At 41.5% G+C, this 20,021-nt stretch overlaps 1 protein-coding gene across 12 annotated transcripts in view; it reads left to right on the top strand.

The window, feature by feature from the left end:
- The first annotated feature begins 388 nt into the window (after positions 1–388).
- LOC131366687 (membrane-associated phosphatidylinositol transfer protein 2) overlaps positions 389–20,021 on the top strand; it is a 56,077-nt gene continuing 36,444 nt past the window's right edge. For 7 of the 12 annotated variants that reach the window (XM_058411356.1, XM_058411357.1, XM_058411352.1 and 4 more), the window contains exons 1-2: positions 389–1,005; positions 16,703–16,871. In XM_058411356.1, coding sequence (XP_058267339.1) covers positions 16,794–16,871 — 78 coding nt within the window. In that variant the 5' untranslated portion in view covers positions 389–1,005; positions 16,703–16,793. Of the gene's footprint in view, positions 1,006–7,659; positions 7,774–8,743; positions 8,889–9,376; positions 9,400–12,718; positions 12,950–16,254; positions 16,276–16,702; positions 16,872–20,021 lie in introns of those variants that run through there. The other 5 variants (XM_058411347.1, XM_058411348.1, XM_058411349.1 and 2 more) reach the window with 5 other exon arrangements.

The following is a 20,021-nucleotide window of genomic DNA, read 5'->3' as shown; positions in this document are numbered from 1 at the left end:
TCATATTATATTCATGGGCATGTAAATATAGACGTCACAGTTTTGGTCTGGCTCGCAGTCTCCGCTCTAATTCATCCCAAATGTGTTCTATCAGGTTGAGGTCAGGACTCTGTGCAGGCCAGTCAAGTTCCTCCAGCAAACTCACTCATCCATGACCTTGCTTTGTGCACTGGTGTGCAGTCATGTTGGAGCAGGGAGGGGTCATCCCCCAAACTGGGAGCATGAAATTGTCCAAAATGTCTTGGTATGCTGAAGCATTAAGAGTTCCTTTCACTGGAACAAAGGGGCCAAGCCCAACCCAAAACTTTTGGGAATATAGTACGTTATTTAGTTCCTGTGTGACAGGTCGCTTTTGTGGCCACTAGGCGGCGCGCCAACCTTAAGCAAAGACGGATAAAGAGCAATGGCGTGAGGAGGAGTGAATGTGTCTGATACAAGAACTTAATCATCACTGCGGAGATGATGATGATGGTGCTGCTGCTGATGCTTTCTATTTCTTTGCGGATGATAAATAAGAGGAGGAAAGGAGGTGGGAAGCTGTGGCACAACGCGGACTGTACATCGGCTTGTGTTTTTGAATGAGGCGGGACACAGGGCTCCCGGGCTCAGAGAGAGACACATTGCTGCACATCTAGAGTCTCTGACAGCGACGAAGCGCGCTGACGATAAACAGACAAACCTCAGGACTGCGCCTTGATATCAGCGTTACAGCCAAGACACAAGAGAAACCTGGCGCGTGGAAAGACGTTTAATTGGTTCGTCTCGTGCTCGCTACCTTTTGAAGTCAGCTAGCGTGCTCTGCTAGCTAACAGCGGGACATAGCATAGCATTGCACACACTGACGACGTCGACCTGCGAAAGACACACACACACACACACACACATACATACATACACATATTGTTCATGGGTTGGCAAGCTGGGGAATTTGCCAAGCAAATGGCCATGCGTCACAAATAGCCTGCTAGAGAAGCGCTTCAAGCTCTAAATCCAGATAAATTACAGGTAAGTAGCTTTCTGCTTTCTGCATGCTACTTGTTTTTATTTGTGCGCCGTGTGAGCTAATGGAGGGAAAAAATAGACTAGCTTTAGCCACATAGCTAACCTATCTGTACCTGCTCATGTCTCTGACGTTATTAATACAGTCACCTGCTTCACTACCTCGTTATAAATGAAATAAAAATTGGATTAAATGTTATGAAGAAAGCATGAGCTGTAAAACACGATGTTTTAATGTTTGCTTAGAAAGGTCGAGCTTAACCTACATAAGGTTAACGTGCTTAGTGAGGGGCGGGGTGTATATATATAATTATATATATATATATATATATATATTTAAGAATTATTTGAGCGTGCAGGAACACCTGTACACAATGCATCAATTCATGCAAATACTTATACTGGAGGGCATTCAGTTTATTTTCACCTCAGAATGAACAGGAAATGTTATCTTAGTTGGTCACCCATGGTTGTTCATACCCAATGAGCTGTTTTGGGTATCTCGGAGACACCAGAAGACTCTAGAGTCTACAGAGTTTACACACTCAAACAAACAAACAAAAAAAAACATCTGTTGAGCCTTGATTCTGTGGAAATGCTTTACTGATGATGAGAGAGCGCTCAGAGGAGGATATAGCCAGACTGCTGGAATCTGACAGGAGGGTTATGATAGCTTCACTCTCTGCAGCCGTGGTGAGCAGAAAAGCATTTCAGAAAGCAAGAACAGGAAACTGTAGCTACGGGCAACACAGTCAATCAAACTGGACCGCTGAAGATTGGAAAAACATCACCTGGTCTGGTGAATGTCGGTTTGTTCCGTGAAAGTTTCGGCATCAGCATCATGAAATACGTGGACGCAACCTCACTTGTGTCCACAGTTCAGGGTGATGGAGGTGGTGTCATGGTGTGATCTGGAATGGTTTTTTTTTTTTTTTTTTGGCCAAACATCAAACCCATTGATACCAGTTGAGCATCATATGTATACCACAGCCTGTCAGAGTATTAGTGCTGAGTAGGTGTGTCCCTTTACAGTTGATGATTAATGCATTGTCACCAAGTATCTCAGACCAGTCTCCTTGAATATGACAGTTGATCAGTTCAGTGTGCCTCAGTCACCAGCATCTAAAAAAAGCACCTAGGATGTGCTACAATGGGAGATTCACATCATAATTGTGTATCTGGTCTGAATCCTTAGCAATTCTGTGATGCAGTGACGGTCAACAGATCAAAGCAATGTTTTTGAAAGCGATTCCACACATAGTACACAGTACAACATGTCTCCTAATTTTCATTGACATCACCACCTATCATGAGTACATCAGTCTTTACCTCCGTAATGAAGAGCTTCCTTGATAAATGATTGAAGGAGACAAGGTTTTTTGCGGTTTTTATATCTCAGGTGGTGTGTGGGTGGATGAAGTGCAGGATTTTGTGTCTGGGTTATCGTTCTATGTTCGGGTGACTCATACGCCTGGCATGCGTCGAGTCTTAATTCTAGGTGTCAAAGATAACAGGACATCAGAGGCTGTTGGACACAGAAGACTTCAATCTGTTCCTTTCTGTCTGCTTCATGAAGCTTAAACCTCTGCCAGTGAATCGCTCAAAATGTACGAACGGATGCGTGCAGGCAGCCGGTAGGCGATGCTTTATTTTTTTCCCCCCTTCGCAACATCACTATCCGCTGTTCACTGTTGCTGTCTTTCAGGACTTCCTAACATGCTTATGTAAATTTTTAGGGACCTCCTAAGCTGCACAATATTTATGAAATATTTTTTAATTTGGTGTTTTGCATCCAGAGAATACCCAGGTCAGGTTTTTTTGCAAGCTGAGACTGTCAAAGATATTGTCTCGTGCCTTGCTATTGTTTTATTACAGAATTACCTTATTGTATAATGTAGTCCGTAACTTATTAAACCAAATGAATGCATATTGGCGTAAGGGATTCTCGAGCAGCGTGACATCAGGTTTCATTCTGATCATCAATCATGAGATCCACCCATGCTGACCCGGCCTATAGTGATATCTTGTCAGATGAGCGTTTTTCCTGACGTGTGGATTTTCAGAAATGCAGCCTCGCTCTGCGTCACGTCATCCTGCTGTGCTTCACGCTCCGAGTTGAGGAGTTTATCATCACCAGTCTTCGTTATCCTGTTAATATTAACGCTTGCTTCACCTTTGAGTGCTTGAGTGCTTCCCGTACATAACCCCTCCCTAAGCTACGCCACACCCTGCATTTTATGGACTGGGTCTTAATGGTTTGTGGCATTCTTCTCAAATATTATTATAAACCAAAAAAACAACCCCTCTTCCATTTGTTCAGTTATAAAACCAAGATGATTAGGTTTGTCCTCAATGAAGACATCATTAGGAAAATGAGTCACAGGATTGATTGCCTTTTCAGTCCCACACCTAAGCCCAGGGAAGCCTGCGGAATAACATGCGGAGAGAGAAAGCAAAGGGAGACCTCTGCCAGACTCTGACCAGCATACCGATATGACCCCGAGTTCATCGGCTACACACCTTCTGCTGCATTATTTATAGCTGCATAGTAAACAGCGAAGTCCACACTTTCTATACAAGGCTACTTGGCTTGCCTGGTTGAGCCAGGGGTTGACAGTGTCATCCAAAGCGTGTGTGAGCAAGCAGGGGTGCTCTGATGGAAAAGCAGATATTTGTTTTGTTTTTCAGTCACTGAGTTTACGGTATGCTCAGTGTTTGCATTAGGAAGAACATGGGCTGAGAAACGTTATTGATATTCCTCCATGACCTGATGATAACACAGTGCTGTATGTATGTGCATAACAAATCTTCCATGTTCGGTATCAGAAATAAAACATGGTCTAGTGGCAATATTAAGAAACTGGTCTTCACACCATGGTTTCTGAGATCTGACCAAAAATAGGCATGTTTCGATATCAGACTAAGTGTGAGAATTGTTTTTCCTATCCACGAATCACGGAGCCTTGCATTCCTCTTTGTTTGTTTCCCCGGTTTAAATAGTGGCTCATGGTTCAGGCTTGTTATTTTCTTTAGCTAGATATGAATCGCCTTAGATTAAAGAGCAGGATTTGTTTAATATCAATAGTGGCTGATCATCTCACCAAGAACAAAACAGTGTTATTTTCACTCTAGGACTTATATCTGTATAAATCATTGGTTGCTGCTGTGATGAGTTTTAGGTTCACGGTGCATACAGTTGCACCTCGAGATAAATATATAAATATATAATATATATATATATATATATATATATATATATATATATATATATATATATATATATATATATATATATATATATATATATATATAAAAACATAAGTCCAGAGTGTGTGTCGTATGTTCATTATGTCATTGTCAGTTATTTAGAAGCCCTATATCTCCATGGGTATCGACTTCTGATGACCAAAAGTCAGATATTTCATTGGGAATGTGTATAAAACTGCATGCCACTGATGGATCTCTGAATGAAATTTATATATATAATTAACATCAGAGCTTCCATAATGGAAATTTCCAAAGCTCTCACACCATTTGAATGTGGTAAACACGTTTCACTCGCCAGATCACACTGCCACTCGGAGTACAGTGACGTTAACCAGAGTAGAGAAAAGTTGAGGTTGTAATCAAGCCAGACACTGTATCTTCTGCGGGGAAGACCATTAATAAGTGAGCTGAGTTTATATAAGGGTCGCCTGTCTCACATTCGCTGCTAGTTACCTCCGATCTCCACAGTTTGGCGCTGACTTTCGGAGGAAGGCGCAACCTCTGTGATTGCTAAAAGTGTTGGATTACGTCGGTTGACGAGCGAGTCCGGCTGCTGACCAATCACCCACCCTCAGTGTTTCTGCTCTGCTTTCCTGTGGCTATTTCTGGATGCCATTCTTTCCACTGAGCACCATTTTTCCTCTTGGCCTCCAGAAAAGAAACCACGTCAGGGTGACTTCCACATCCCCCCCATTTCCCACACACACAATCCTTTGCGTATAACCTATTTTTACATTGTGACTCGCAGGACGCAAGGATGTAGAACGTTATAGGGAACCGACAAGCAAAAGTAGAACCTTAAGTCTTAAGTTGGAGATGGCGTTTTTCCTGCAATGGCACAGATCGCGCCTTCTATCTGATAGATCTTTCCTCAGCGTGTCAGTCTCCTGGTCGTCCGTTTGGCTCATTAGTCGGCGTGGGAGATGTCAGAGCTGCCCTGGCTGACGCTGAGTTTGATTTAGGGCAGCTGATTTCCATGTTTTCCAAGAGAGAGCAGAAAGAGGAACTCATTCGATCTCATTGTGGTTAAGAGGCATTTGGAAACTATGAAGAGGCGTTTGGAAACTGTGATAATGTGGTGTGTAGTAGGATAAAAAGAAATTGTGTAAATGTGGACAACAAACAAGTTTAGGAAGTGTCTCAGTTGGAGCTATTATCAGACTAAAGCATTGATTGGAATTGAAATGCATTTGAGAGATTATTTGATCTTATCTACTGTATTTTTGTGTGTGATATTTACTGACGCTAAAGATCTTGCATGTGAACATTGGGCACAGTTTGTCATGAACACGGCCAATATTCCTTTGCTTTTTACATAATTTGGCAGCGAAAGCTTAGAGATTCATCTTTTTTTTTTTCTTTTTCTTTTTTTAAATAACTGTACTGGCCAACACTTAGAGCTTTAATATTGGGATAATCTCCAAAAAAATCTTTATACTTTTTATATATAATAAAAAAAAATTAATGATGTCTAGGGTTTTTTACAGTATTTTTGCTCTGCTTTCTGGAAAATATTTTATGGAGAATTGATTGTATCCTGTTTAAGATGATGGGGGATTTCATCATTTTGTTTCCTATTGTTTGCGATTTACAATTTTTTTTTGGAGATATTATAAAATAGCATGTTTTAATTTTCACTTCCGACTTTTTTTAAATACCAGATTAACACCATGATCCTGAGAAACCGTGATATTTTTTCACTTGTTTATTTTATCAGATGAAATTTAGAATGTAAGCATCAGGAGCTTTTTGTTAAAGGTGACGATTTATATGAATTTATATTGTTGCAATAATCAAATTCAGTTAAATAGAATAAACAGGACATGTGCAATTTTTCTTCCCCAATCATAGAGATAGTCGAGATCCTGAATTACACACTCACAAACTAATCCAGTCGTAACGGTGTTGAAATTAGTGATGCAATAGCACAAAGGTTAATGTTATAAAATGTGTCCCACTTCTCTTAGAAAGCCCTTTAGTCCTACTTTGTCCTTCTTGAAAGCGTTGCTTTTGTAACACCAGCACTTTGGGACTTTTGCTCTGCAGCTGTGCGTGGGCTGAAGTCATTGTCCTCAAAGCAGAGAGCCATTATTAATGAACGCAATCAGGAAATGGGCATTTGGTCCTAATAGATGCTTAATCTTGGTAACAAACAGCTCAGGACCCACTGAGAGGGTCCTATGTCATAGCTGGCTCCAGGCACTGTGTCATCAATGCTGTGAGAAGCAACTGTATATTTTCCAGCCTTTGCACTTGGAGCCAATCCAGACACTAATGGTATTGGGCTGTGTGTGGCACTCTGGAGCCACCGCCACCAAACACCAACACCCCCCCCCCCTTCCCATGCCATTGATTAATTCTGACATCTCACTGTTTCTAGCCAAACTCGTGAGAGAAGTGGCTGAGGTGCAGTGGCATGACGGAGGCCTAGGAGTCTGGGCTAATTGGCAGCAAATTCCTCAGGTGGCGACTCTTTACTTTTGAGCCCGAATGACGTGTGGTTCTAGAATTTCCTTCCGGATCAATAAAGTTTATCTTCTCTTATCTTATCTCAGAGCTGTGCTTACAGTGGATGACAAGAGGAAATTGAATATCGCTGACACAGCACAAGAGAGCGACAGAAAAGTGGATGAGTATCATGATGTTGGCGCTCAAACTGTTTGACCATCGTATCCGAAATCAGATATCTGCCACAGCACAGAGTGGCTGAATTCCCCAAATCAGATGGTTCATTTACTTTAACGCCTCGTTTTATGAAGTAGTCGAATGATTTCTCTTAGATGGTTTATATTAATATGCTAGTTCTAATACTTTCTGTAACAGCACAACCTCATCTAAGGCTACAAAGATATAATTGTTGAAATGATGAAGCATTGGTAAGCGTTTACAGACGAAGTTTCCTGTGTCTTCTGCTTCATGTCAAGCCACATCAAAGCACTTGGGTGATTATAACATCACGTAGCAGCTTCACTAGTCTCTCATCAGTAGTGCATGGAGAAAGAAAATAAAAGTGTGAGGTGGAATTGGCCTCTAGGGGAGAAAGGTGATGTACTGTTTCTCCCCTGTCAATCACAGTGATTCTTACCAATCATGAACGTCTGTGAGCTGATTTCTGAGGATGTGAAGAAGACAAGTGAGTGTGTTACACTGCCCTGTGATGCAGCAGGAGCAGCAGTTTGAGAGATGCACTTGGCTGGCTTCAGACCAAATTAGGATGGAGTTGGGCATGAGGAAATAAAGAAGTCATCAGGGAAAGTCTTGTCAAAACAGTTTGTCTGTTTGTTAGTGTTTGAATGATTCAGTGAGTCAATCACTTGTGTGTTAATGAGCAATGGTGCCATAACGATCAGAAAGTCACAGGTACTAACACAAGCTGTTCTCCATGCAAAATAGGCAACAGACTCCAAAGTTGGCATCACACTGTACGACGAGCAATCTTGTCATCCGACACCACTCACACTGTACAACTCGACGTCTTGATGTGACGCTGAAAACCTTATCATGAAGGTACTTCAGTTTTGTTCTATCAGTCTCCAATAAATGGCATTAGCAACTTACTATCACATTAGCAACATCTTCCTGTGACGTCAGAACGGCAGACAATCGCTAGCTTCTCACAGAACTCAAGACAATCCAACACCAACCAATAACTTGGCTCAAAAGTCACTAAACACTTCACTACATTTGCATTCATATAAAAATGCATCCCTGATTAGAAAGACTGTTGAATTTCAGTCATATATACACACATACACACACTCGTGGACATTTCAGTCATGTCCGTTCCACTTGCAAGCTCACAACATAAAAGCAGCTTCCTTTAGCATGCAGCATTAGAGTAGCTATCATAAGGTTCCTTATTTTAGCTTGAAGGCAGTATCAAGTGTGTGTCTATTGATAGTGAAAAACACGACGGTCAGAAATGCTGAGTTATAATTTAAAGGTATGGAGATTAGCGTTGGGGATTAAAATAAATCAAAAAAAAAAACCTTGGCCGTAAGTAATGACTGTATAAATAAAGAAATGGTGTTATCTCTCTGTCAAGGTCCCTAAAATGCACAGTGTTTCGCACCATTAACAGCCATATTGTAAGTCAACAGGCTGCAGAATTATCATGTGGCTCATAGTAGCAGCAGCAGCAGCCCAAAACTATTTACACTCCACCTGCTTAGCTGCTCCGTCTTCTAGCGAGGAGGAACTGGCATCCAAGCTGTGACGGAATTGTGGCCTGCCGACTCGCGTTTCCTCTCTAAACGTGCTCTTTTACAACATCTCATGCTGTTCAGAGCTTCCTCTCACCGCATGTAGGACCCATCAGCCTCTTCCGCTCATCTCTTTATCATGAGCCGTTTGGGTATGCGTTTTGTTTGTGGCTTGTATTTGCATAAACAAAGCAATGTTGATTTGGGTTGGATCATATTTTCGTTTTTTTTTTTTTTTTTTATTGCACATATCGGTTCATGCTGCTATTGTGAAGAACAGGAGACGCGCTTCAGAAGCATTTACTTATTGATGAACAGGAAATTAAGTTTTTTTATTTTTTTTGCGTTCAGAGTTTAAAAGTTTCTGTGCTTCTGGCTTCGTGTGGAATTATTCTCCACCAAGACTAAAATTTCCTGCAGGTTAGTTACACTTTTGGCACAAATACGTGCTTTCTTTCTACAGCTCATAATGCTTTGCAATGTTCAGTATAAAGTTTTAGCAAGCTTGAAGTATTCTGTCAAGTGCAGAGTTCAGGAGAGTGGAACATTTTTCCTCAGACTACTTTTTAATAGCTGATCTAGTTAACAGGCGGACTCTGATTCACTCCGAGTCAACAGTCAGGAAATCTTGAATGCTTTCATTGTCAGATCACTGACGAGATGCTAAATCTGGCCGCTTCTTTATTTTATTTGTTTATTTATTTTTTAACCCTCTTTGTGCATAAGTCAGCCAGAGACGTTTTCGCTCTCACTCGCTCTATCATAAGCGACTCCGCTTCGCATTTCCTCGTTGACATACTGAGTAAAGCAGCGTAGTGGATAGGAGCTTCAGTAATATCTCGTACTTCCACAGCCCCGAAAGAGGCTTTTTAATAGCTGTGAGTGGCGAGGTGAGCGGCTGACGATTATCCTAGCTCGAAATGCCCTCGAGGTGAGTGATTTATTACAGTAATTTAAGGAAACGAATGAGTGCCGAGGCGTGCCACTATCAGCTGGGGCTGCTCTATAAATAAACTGCCTTTGCTCATCATCCGCCCCTCGTGTCAGCCGTTCGGTTTGTTTGTGCGCCTCCTTTTTTGCCCGTTTCTCCACTTGTGATATTTTGGACTTTTCATTTAGCTCCAGCACCGATAGACTGAGGAGAATTTTCTGATACCTAGAGAAAGTTTTAGCAGATTATGTGCTGGTTTGGAGGATTCATCTTTATTTTTTCTTTTGGGTATGATTCAGAAGTCTTTAAGGGGCAGAAGAGGGATGTTGTGTTTCTCTTACATAAACTCTTGTAGTAGGTAGGTGATGATCAGTGTTGCCATCGTTTTTATCGTGAGACGCCGGATGAAGTCATGGGATGATTTGCCTGTTCGTTGAATGGCAGCGAGGGTTTGCATATGTCAAAGCCATAGACCATGGTTTCATCAGAGGAAAAAATATTACAGGAGTATGAAATGATTTCAAATAGAAAGAATGAACAAACTATTTACAAACTGTTTTATAAAACAGAGACACAAATGTTTTATGTATTTGCAAAATAGTATTTTTTAAAATCAAGAAGAAAAAGGTTGTGAGTATTCAGGGAACGGATACGAAACTGTTTTGGATGAAAACCCACTTTGATTACTTGCAAATATTAACAAGAAGAGAGCTGCAAATAAAGAACAAGGACAAGTGGGAGGGACACGAAATGGTGGCCGTTGATTGGTTGTTAATAAAAGGAATAATGAAGATTGTTGAGAGTCTTTGAGAAACAATGGTGATCAGTGATTATTCTCTGGGAAACAATGGTGATCAGTGATTAGTCTTTGGGAAATAATGGTGATTAGGGATTAGTCTTTGGGAAATAATGGTGATTAGGGATTAGTCTTGGGGAAATGATGGTGATCGGGGATTAGTCTTGGGGAAATGATGGTGATCGGTGATTAGTCTTTGGGGAATAATGGTGATCGGTGATTAGTCTTTGGGAAATAATGGTGATTAGGGATTAGTCTTGGGGAAATGATGGTGATCGGGGATTAGTCTTGGGGAAATAATGGTGATCGGTGATTAGTCTTTGGGGAATAATGGTGATCGGTGATTAGTCTTTGGGAAATGATGGTGATTAGGGATTAGTCTTGGGGAATAATGGTGATTAGTTATTGGCTGTTTGGAATAGTGGTGTTCACTCAAGCTTGACTAAACCTGCTTTCTCAACTCCAGTAATCAGCAGCTGTAATATGAGCTGGAGAGGTTTATTGAGAGTAAGGCAGTTGCCACCATCTGTTTGATTTATTGATATTTTATTTTTTTTAAAAAAAAAAAAAACAAGCTAAAGGGGTCAAAATAGTCACCAAATCTAGTGACACAGCTAAGCATCTAGTCATCAGTGCTGCTGCTGATACTTGACTCTCAGTCTGGTCAGTCTTGGACAGCACGCAGAATCCTGTTTCTTCCCCGGGAAGTGGAAGTGATTGATTTTGATTAATCGTGATGTCTGTAGATTTCCACAGCACACCTTGTTAATATCCGTATCCATCCACGATTAACCTCAGTGTCCTCTACCATGTAGATGAGTTGTTTGCACATCACCATGCATATGCACTTTTGTGAGTCTCACCTTGTACAGTGAGCGCTGTAGTGGTTTCCTGCCTTGTGCAGGACGACTACTGATCTCTCAACACATCTCACATTGAAGCGTTTCATGCATAGCCTTGCCATTTGTCCTGATTCTTCTCCACTTTCATCCTTTTATAAGACCTCATTATACTTGTGGCTAAAAATGACTGCTTCCCTGGAGATCTTGGCTGCAGGACTCGCTCAGTTGCGACTTTCAAAAAAAAAAAAAAAAAAGGTTAACATTTACCATGGATCTGTTTGAATGCTTTTTTAAGTGTGTGGAGTCATAAATGTACAATTTTTTTAAAATAAAATGACCACATATGAATGGATCTGGTAACCTCATCCATCCTCACATTGGTTTATTCATTACCTTAGATCATGCAGATGTACTGAGGCACATGAGCTCTCTGGTTTAAAAAAAACCAAACTGATAGCACATGATTTCCTTGTTGGTGGAAAAAAAAAAAAGAGTTCTTTCTGTGAAGGAGGGGGATAGAAAGAATACGAGTAGAACTTTGTGTTCTTTTCCACTATATCAACACGGTGCTCATAAAAGCGTCCTTTTGCTTCTTTTTGATTTGATTTAATCATCTTTGGTTTTTGTACAAAAAAAAATAAAAAAGAAAAGCTCTTCCGACAATATATGTACACTTGCACACTTCAGATCATGTAAATACAGACCAAGTGCTTTATTTGATATGTTCGTTAAACATTAGAGGATCTCTCAACCATAATGGATATGGATGTAGTGAGTATTGGAAAATGTTTCTCCATTTATGATGATCCTGTGCCAACTGTAGCCTCAGATTCCTCTTCTTGGCTGATGAGTGGACCTTGTTGTGGCTTTCAAACTGTCGTAGCTCAACCACCTCAAGGATTGGCATCTTGTGCGTTCTTGAGATACTTTTATTTCACTCACCACTGCACTGAGTGGTTTGTGTTATTTGTAGCCTTCCTGTCAGCTCAAACCAGCCTTTCCTTCTTCCTCTGAACACTCTTTCATCGACTCTTTCCACCAGTCATTGGATGTCACTGCGCTCGCATTTTTTCACCATTTTGATGTGTACATTAATTTCTACATGATATGTATTGCACTGCTGCCACGTGACTGGTTGATTAAATAGTTACACGAATTAGCAGGTTTTTTTTTGTTTTTTTTTTTATTAAAGTGGCCGTTGAGCGTATATGCTTGACAACTGTTTATATATAGGCTCACGTGGTTCAGAGTATAAACGGCAGACAGGACATTCTTAGTATCATCTAACTTCAGGGGGCAAATGTGCCGCTGCACGCGCTCGTTCATCAGTTATCTTCGTGCCGCATGCCTCTGACTATCCTTCTCATCCCTCCGTCTCATCTCTCCCTCCTCCCATGTTCTCCTCGTGATGTACGCGTAAGCATCGGACGTGCATGATGGTTTGGGAATAGACAGCGGGTGTTACTCCACTACTCGACGATGTTGAGTTGTGAGATCAAGCCAGGGAAGAATTTTTAAACAGAGGGTGGGGAGATCAGCCGATGGGCCGTCCTTGGGCTGTTTTCATCACGTTCAGCCCAGCCAATGCTGACACAGCCTCTTGCACTTCCATGGTAACAGCGCTTTATAGCCCACCACAAGAGGTGGATACTGAAGAAAACAGCAGAGAGAGAGAGAGATCGGGAGGGGGGGGGTAGGTTTGCAGAAAATAGGCATTTTTTCCCTTTTTCCCCTTTTCCTATCTGTTGGATGATTTCATTGACAGTGTTGGATGTGTGCGAGCCAAGAGCAGACACGGATCCCAGGCTGTGGTGGCATGGGTGTAGCACGCTCATGTTTGGGAATGAGACGCGGAGCGGACGCGCGCGATTGAGTAGATTGAGTAGACCGTCTGCTATGCTTCAACAACAAGGTAAATTGTGTCTTCTTGCAGGAATGTGCTTATAGATGGTTTATGCTGAAGAGCTTACAGAAGCGTAGATTTGAGTATACAGATGGGTTTTTTTTTCTTTTTCTTTTTTGGGGGTGGGGGGGTGGGTGATGTTTCATATATGGTAAATTAAAGAGCCCATGTTGTTTTAGATCCTGATTGTCTTGTTTTCCTTCTCTGCTAGAGAAAGGCATTTATTTACACATATTCAATATATACATTTTAACATCCAAATGCTTACATATTCTAATGGTTCTACTTTTCCATGCACAACATAGCTTGACACTTAACCTTAAAATGTTACTACAGAGGTAAGGATGATTGCATAATGCAGGACAATTATTTTATCCCCATTCGCCAATTTTGCAATGAACTAGTTAGTGTCTCTTTGTAGAGAAGGTTGCCATGACTTGTTTTTCGTCTGGTTGTCTGGTATTTATTTATTTTTGCTCATGGTGCTGCATGCGTGCTTTGCACAAACAAGCGATTACCAGTTTTGCCTTTCATTGAACGCTTTATTCTAATGAATGCGCCGTTTTCTGTTATTGGCCCTTTATCTCTTAAGATACCTGTTGGGCTGTTCTGTGCTGAAACGCGGATCGTAAGAGCTCTTCAGAATCTCTGTGGACATTTCAGTTGGAAATTTTGATTAGATAGAACAGATTGTGCTTGTTACATACTTAGTATACAGCTGTTTCATTAAAAATGTTGATTTTTTTTTTTGTTGTTGTTGTTGTCTGTAATCTGATATCAGAACCCAAGAACTGCACCTATCCTAAGACCTAACACTCCACTCCAGTTGTGCCATCTTATAGCTCATGTTACTGAACTGATCTCAATTAAGCTTCTTCTTTTCGTCACGGAAAGAATATGTCCATGACGTGACGGCGGTACATACAGATTGTAAGTGACGCTCAAGGTCTTACCCCAGACACGGAAAGGTCATACCATTTTGCGGCTGCTCCTGCTCACAGACACATTTGCTTATGGTTCATGTCTAGGAAGCTTAGATAAACAAACCCAGAAGCTAAGAACTCTGATCTGATTTCATCATTAGTCCCAGTGAGATGCCACTGAAGATACATTCCACTGAATACCATGTTGCACAAGCTTTTACTGGCTGGACGTTTTGCTGAGATTCGCATGATCCGTGGGATTCTAAGCACCAGAACGGATTGGAAGAACTATTTTTATTGGATCAGAAGATGCTGTTGAACTCTTTCTTGTAAGCAGTGACTCGAAACGTGGTGCTCCTGCCTCTGAAAGGTCATACCCTTTGTTGCTCATGCTGTGCGTAGACACATTTCGTTATGGAATCTATCCTTAGGCTGAGCTAAAACAGAGGCAATCTTAGGCCCTGTTGGGATGGCTTTTTTCCAGTGAGTTGGACAAGATCCAGACAAACTTGTTGGATTTTAATGGTCCTCTTATCCCAAGGCTTTATTGGTAAATATGATATTAAATGTCTATTCAGTACAATAATCTATGCTAATTCAGTAATGGAGCTTTCCTCGCAAGAACATCTTGTATACAGAAATTGATGGTTGTCTTCATTTGTCCGGTCTGTGACCTTTTGTTTGTATACATCAGTATTGAAAGGAGAAACACTTTTTTTTTTTTTTTTTTTCATAGGAGGGATATACAGGATTGATGTAGCTTGGTGTCTAAGATAAGAATTTTTTTTTTATTCCTAGTTGCCTGGTGGTCAAGAAGGCTCAAAAATTTAAAAAGAGAGGAAAAACATTAAGGGTTGATATTCCTGTAGCACTAGCTATTGCTTAATTCCAGCACTAATCACGCCTGATCCTGCTAATCAAGGTCTTCAGGAACATCTGAATATTACTATAGGGTGTGGTATCTATCGTCAGTAGGCTGTGGTCCAGGGGTGGAATAGCATCATCTGGTGTAAAGAGATCGCATTTTATTCTACACACACCCAAAAAATTCTGCAGACTATTAAGAATAAAATGTCCATTGCATGGTTGCTGGTTTGAGTATTTCAGATCGTCTGGGATTTTTTCACACTGCAGTCTCTAGAGTTTAGTCAAAATGGGGCAAATAACAACAAATCCGCTTAGTGGAGGTTCTTTAGTCTGTAGCGGCTTGTTAATGAAGAGAGGTTAGAGGAGAAAGGCCAGACTGCTTCAAGCTTCAAGGTAGGCTACAGTAACTGATGATTATTCCTTATATCCATGGTGAGAAGAAACACATCTCAGCACTTTGAGATAGATATGCTGCAGCCGCCAAAGAACACATTGGGTTCCACTCCTGTCAGCCGAGAACAGGTATGTGAGGCTTCAATAGGAACAGGTTCAGCGAAACTGGAGAGTCTTGGAAAAAAATCCATGGGAGGTGTCTGGTGCAGCGGATCAGGCCTCAACACCAGTCTTGCGGTGGTCCCGCAGTGGACTCTTTCAGGTTTTGACACAGCAGGCTGCAGTCTGTACACTGTTAGTGTGTATGTGTGGTAGATTTACTTGACAGACAGCCAGGTGGGTGAATTAGTCTTACAACTGATAATATTTTTTTGGCCTCCAAGATTCCGTGTCTTTCTTACAGCATTATTGAGAGTCCTGTTAATACCCAAAGACTTGGCAGTTAACTTTATTTATTTTAATTGCAGTTTTACCCCCTTGTTTGGTTTGGGCTCTAACAACAACTCTTACAGGCAGGGTTTACTGTCAGAACCACTGTTTTACAAACTTCATATATGCCTTTCAACTAATCACCTTCGAGAATTCATCAGCGCTGTGGTATAATGGGTTTGAAAGCAGTGTGTCTACTCGGTTATGAGGGCACCGTGTTAACCATGTTGGTTTAGAGCAATGAACTTGGAACGCTTGCACTCTTGGCCAGGGTTCTGTTCCCAAAGAGGGTTGTTTTTCTTAATGACATTCATGGACAAATAAGGGATAAATCTTGTCTTGGACCAATGTGGTATTTAGACTTTTTAAAACTTATTCAGGGTTCTTGTGTTGATCGTTTGGTTCGTTGGACACACAGGAACACACCAATATATATGTATTTAGAGGCCTAGCCCTTTTATTTGTCATGCGGTTGTCCTCTAAATTGAAGACCATTTGCAGGTGTACTCCTAACGTTTACATTTAAAGCTGCTCAACCTGTTTTTAACACACACACACACAGAGCAGAGTTGTGTATCATGACTGTGGATAATCCGTCTTACACTAAGCGTGTTGTCATGTGATGCCAGCAAAGACCCACTGAAGTGTTGTCCTGCTGTGTGGACACTGTTGCCGTTAACAGATGAATATCTTCTCTTTACGGAAGCTCAAATTCACTACATGGTTTGTAAAGCTTCCATTACTGATTTTTTTTTTTTTTTCCCCCCACAAGGAAAGCTCATCGTATTATTGGAATAAGCGTTTCTACACTGGATTAGTACACTGATACGCCGTTCATGTCCGGAAACATTCCTAAGAAGACAAAATCAGTCAGTTTAGATTTTTTTTTTTTTAAAGCATGCCTCAGCATCTTGTTAGCAGTCACGCATTCTTGCATGCATTGAGAGCTCGCTGTATGTTGCTCTTATCAGCACTTAGTGTCTATTCATTACCCTCCCTGTCTGGTTTTTATGCCGTGCGTCTCGGCAGGATACTCCGAGTCTCTGTGTCCTGTCAACACGCTCCTCCCTTCAACTTGACGAGCACGTGTGTCGAGCAGAGATCTGAAAATAATGGATATTAACGCACCCCTCTCTTTCCTTCTCTCTAGGTATTCGGGATGAACTTGGCTCCAGCCCTCTGACGTGCCCGAGCTAGGGCCTGCCTGGTGGATTCCTCATTCGCCCCGCTCCACTGCCAACATGCTGATTAAAGAGTACCGCATCCCCATGCCCATGAGCGTGGAGGAGTACCGCATTGCCCAGCTCTACATGATCCAGGTTAGTCTTCTTGCCCTGATCTTGGGCTTGAGTTTAAAGTTTAAACGGAAAAGACTGGGTTGGAGCAGTAGTTTGTTGGAATCACATTGCTTTGCACTTTGTTGTAAGCTAGCTGGATCTTGGTTATTTGTGAAAGGGAATAACAGGAAGTGAAAGTGACAGTGTTTAGTGTTCAACTAGTAGCCTGAATAGCTTTCGAGAACTAGCGGAATATGGCGCAAAGTTTTTCCACATTTCTCATACTTATGGAGGTGCGGTATGTTTTTGGCATCACATGTTTGAACCAAGGCCAACCACCTTTTTTATTCATTTATTTATATATATTTATTTATTTTATATATATATATATATATATATATATATATATATATATATATATATATATATATATATATATATATAATGTGTGTGTGTGTGTGTGTGTGTGTGTGGTATATAAAATAATATGAAACTTTTTCTGAAAGTTGCACCACTTCAGCACTGAAGTGGATAAACCACTTCTCCAAAAAGTGTATGCCACAAGACCATCTTCTTTGAAATGAATAAATTCAAGGTCATTTTTCACAACCGAGGGATGTAGCGTATGAGAAGGCGCACAGCCAGAAATGCACCAACAAACCATGTTTACTAGTAAACAAGCTTCTGCTGTCCTCAGGGATGAGACATATACATTCTAGAGCGTATTTAACACAAGACTAGCATGTGATGACTCATCAAAAATGGTAATCATTTCCAATAAATAAAATTTCACGAGAGAGTCTCCATCTCTCGTGGAGACTGTGGATAGTGCCCCCCATCCCCCAACTATCATATTAGTGGCTTTAACACTAAAGGACAGCTCTGAAACACAGATTTTGGTTCCAAGGCCACACTTTTTTGCATCCTGTAACAAGAACCTGCTGAGACCAACAAATGACTCATTATCTGTATTTTTGGCCGTACTGTCAGCCAGGCTAGCATTGCTTGCTTTAAGAGGGGGTTTGTCACTGATGGAGGTCAGAGTGTACTTGCGGCATATGCAGTCAGGCCTTTGCCTCTGCCAATAAGCTCATGCTGACAACAAAAGATTGAAAGTGCTGATTGCCATCGGGTGACACCCGCAATCGATACGGGAGCTTACAACACCAGTGCTGTGATCTGCATATGTAAACAGCATACAGGGACTTCTTCACCAGAGGGCAGGCTGTTTTGGACTACGATTTTAGATTACTGATGAAACACACACTCCATCGCTGTGTAGGTTTAGTGTAGATGAGTCGCCTATTTTCTCCACAGTGGTGTTTAGTGGCTAATATGAAGGGAGACTCTTAGGGCTTTAAGAATTTGTAGTGTTTCATAAGTATGTCTGTTTTTACCTAGCCTAATAGGGTCAATATATGTATCACAAAGTTGATGTACAGTGAGGAGAAGAGTTTGTGAATTTGTGAACTTTTTCATGCTTTAGTGTTTCTGGGTTGAAACTTCACTCACTTAGATCCATTCGATCATTTGCTTTATTAATGGATTTTTATGCTGGATGTAAAAGTAGCCAATAAATCAATCTGGAAGCAAAGCAAATCTCGGCTGCGAGAGATGATGGTTGTGGGAATCTGTGAGCTCAGGCAAATACTTGCGTGAAGCACAACGCCCTTATGCCTCACACTACACTGCTCTGGGTCTTGCCCCTGCAATCATGCCACTGAGCTAGCATAACCTGACAGACTTGAAATATCTTCTAGTGCTTAAAATATGTTCTTTTCTCTGCCTCTAGGACAAGGCCTAGTCTCTGAGGCTGTGATTTATGCTGGAGAATGAAAATGAGCTATGAGCAGCACAAAACCTTCCAGCAGTTTTAGACTTCGGGCTTGTTACGTAAAACTCTCGGGTCTTTGGTCCTCTGGGAAACCTTACAGATTTTTTCCCCCCGGTGTTAAAAGTAAAATAGAATGCAACGTCTTTAGAAGGAAGGAAAGCACTTCCCCTCTTTCCACTTTTCCTTTTTTCATCAGTCGACACTCCACACACACACACACGGGGAAAAAACGTCTTGATGTCGAGGGCTGTTAGGAAGCTGGCACCGATCCACAAGTTAGCAGGTCAGCCTTCATCTCCGGATGGTAGGCGGCGAAGGCGTCTCTCTTTATGCCGGGGAGCTGGTCGTGACTGCAAAGATGGACGTGGGCTGGGCTGCACGGAAAGGGGCTGAAGGTCCCTACCGGTCCACCCACATGCTCGGCTCTCACATGGCAGTTTTAAGAGATTAATTAGCATCCTGTCAAAGCAGCTGTCAGAGCGGCGAGACACCGCTGCACAATGATGCAGCTCGGGAAAGTATCACACACTTGACACTTTTTAACCCCTGACGAAGCCTTAATACAAAAATTACACTATATTGGATTTTCGAGTCCGTATGTCCAAGTTACAGATGCTTTGATGGATCTTGAAGTGTGTTTTTTTTAAATTGCAGTCGTAAGCTTTACCTACATCAGGGGAAAAAAATTCCTCAGATCCAGATTTACTACACGAATCCGAGTAATCCGAGTTATTCCAACATAAGGCTTATTGTTTAAATGAGTGCAGTGATATTAATATTAATGCTATGGAGCTTTTTTTCTTCCTGTACTTTCCACCGAACATGTTCAATTAATTAAACATCCAACCGCTTATTTTAGCACCACTGACAAAAACCAAAACAAAGACATTAAATATATTTTGTGTAAATAATTAATTTGTCAACTTCTCTTCCACAATAGAAAACATGGAAAGCTGACTAGAATGCGTATTGTCCTTGCTAAGGCTAATTTTAGCTTCAGCTTCACACACACACACACTGATGTTATAAACATGTAGCAGCCATCTGCTGTGGCCTGTGCGACATGGCAGGGCAGAGCTCGCCTAATGGCTGAGGGTAGACCGGGCACCCTGCATGGCACACAGACACACTGGCAGGTTGACCCTGCTGGTGTAGCATTAAATGCCCTCTCTGGCTGGTATGTGTGTGTGAGAAACAGAAAGATTTGGCTTTTCGTTCCTCCTGATGGTGTTACAGCGTGAATATGTCTTATGCGCCATGAGTCAGAACAGTTGTCAGGAGGCACAGGCAGATTTTTCAAGACTGCTTTGGCGATCTAGAACAATCCAGCCAGCGCTGCTGTGAAAACTGCTGTTCGA

Source organism: Hemibagrus wyckioides, linkage group LG16 (genome assembly GCF_019097595.1).
Source record: "Hemibagrus wyckioides isolate EC202008001 linkage group LG16, SWU_Hwy_1.0, whole genome shotgun sequence".
Lineage (NCBI taxonomy): Eukaryota > Metazoa > Chordata > Actinopteri > Siluriformes > Bagridae > Hemibagrus > Hemibagrus wyckioides.
Note: the sequence above shows the minus strand (reverse complement) of the source record. Positions and strands in the feature narration are given on the sequence as shown.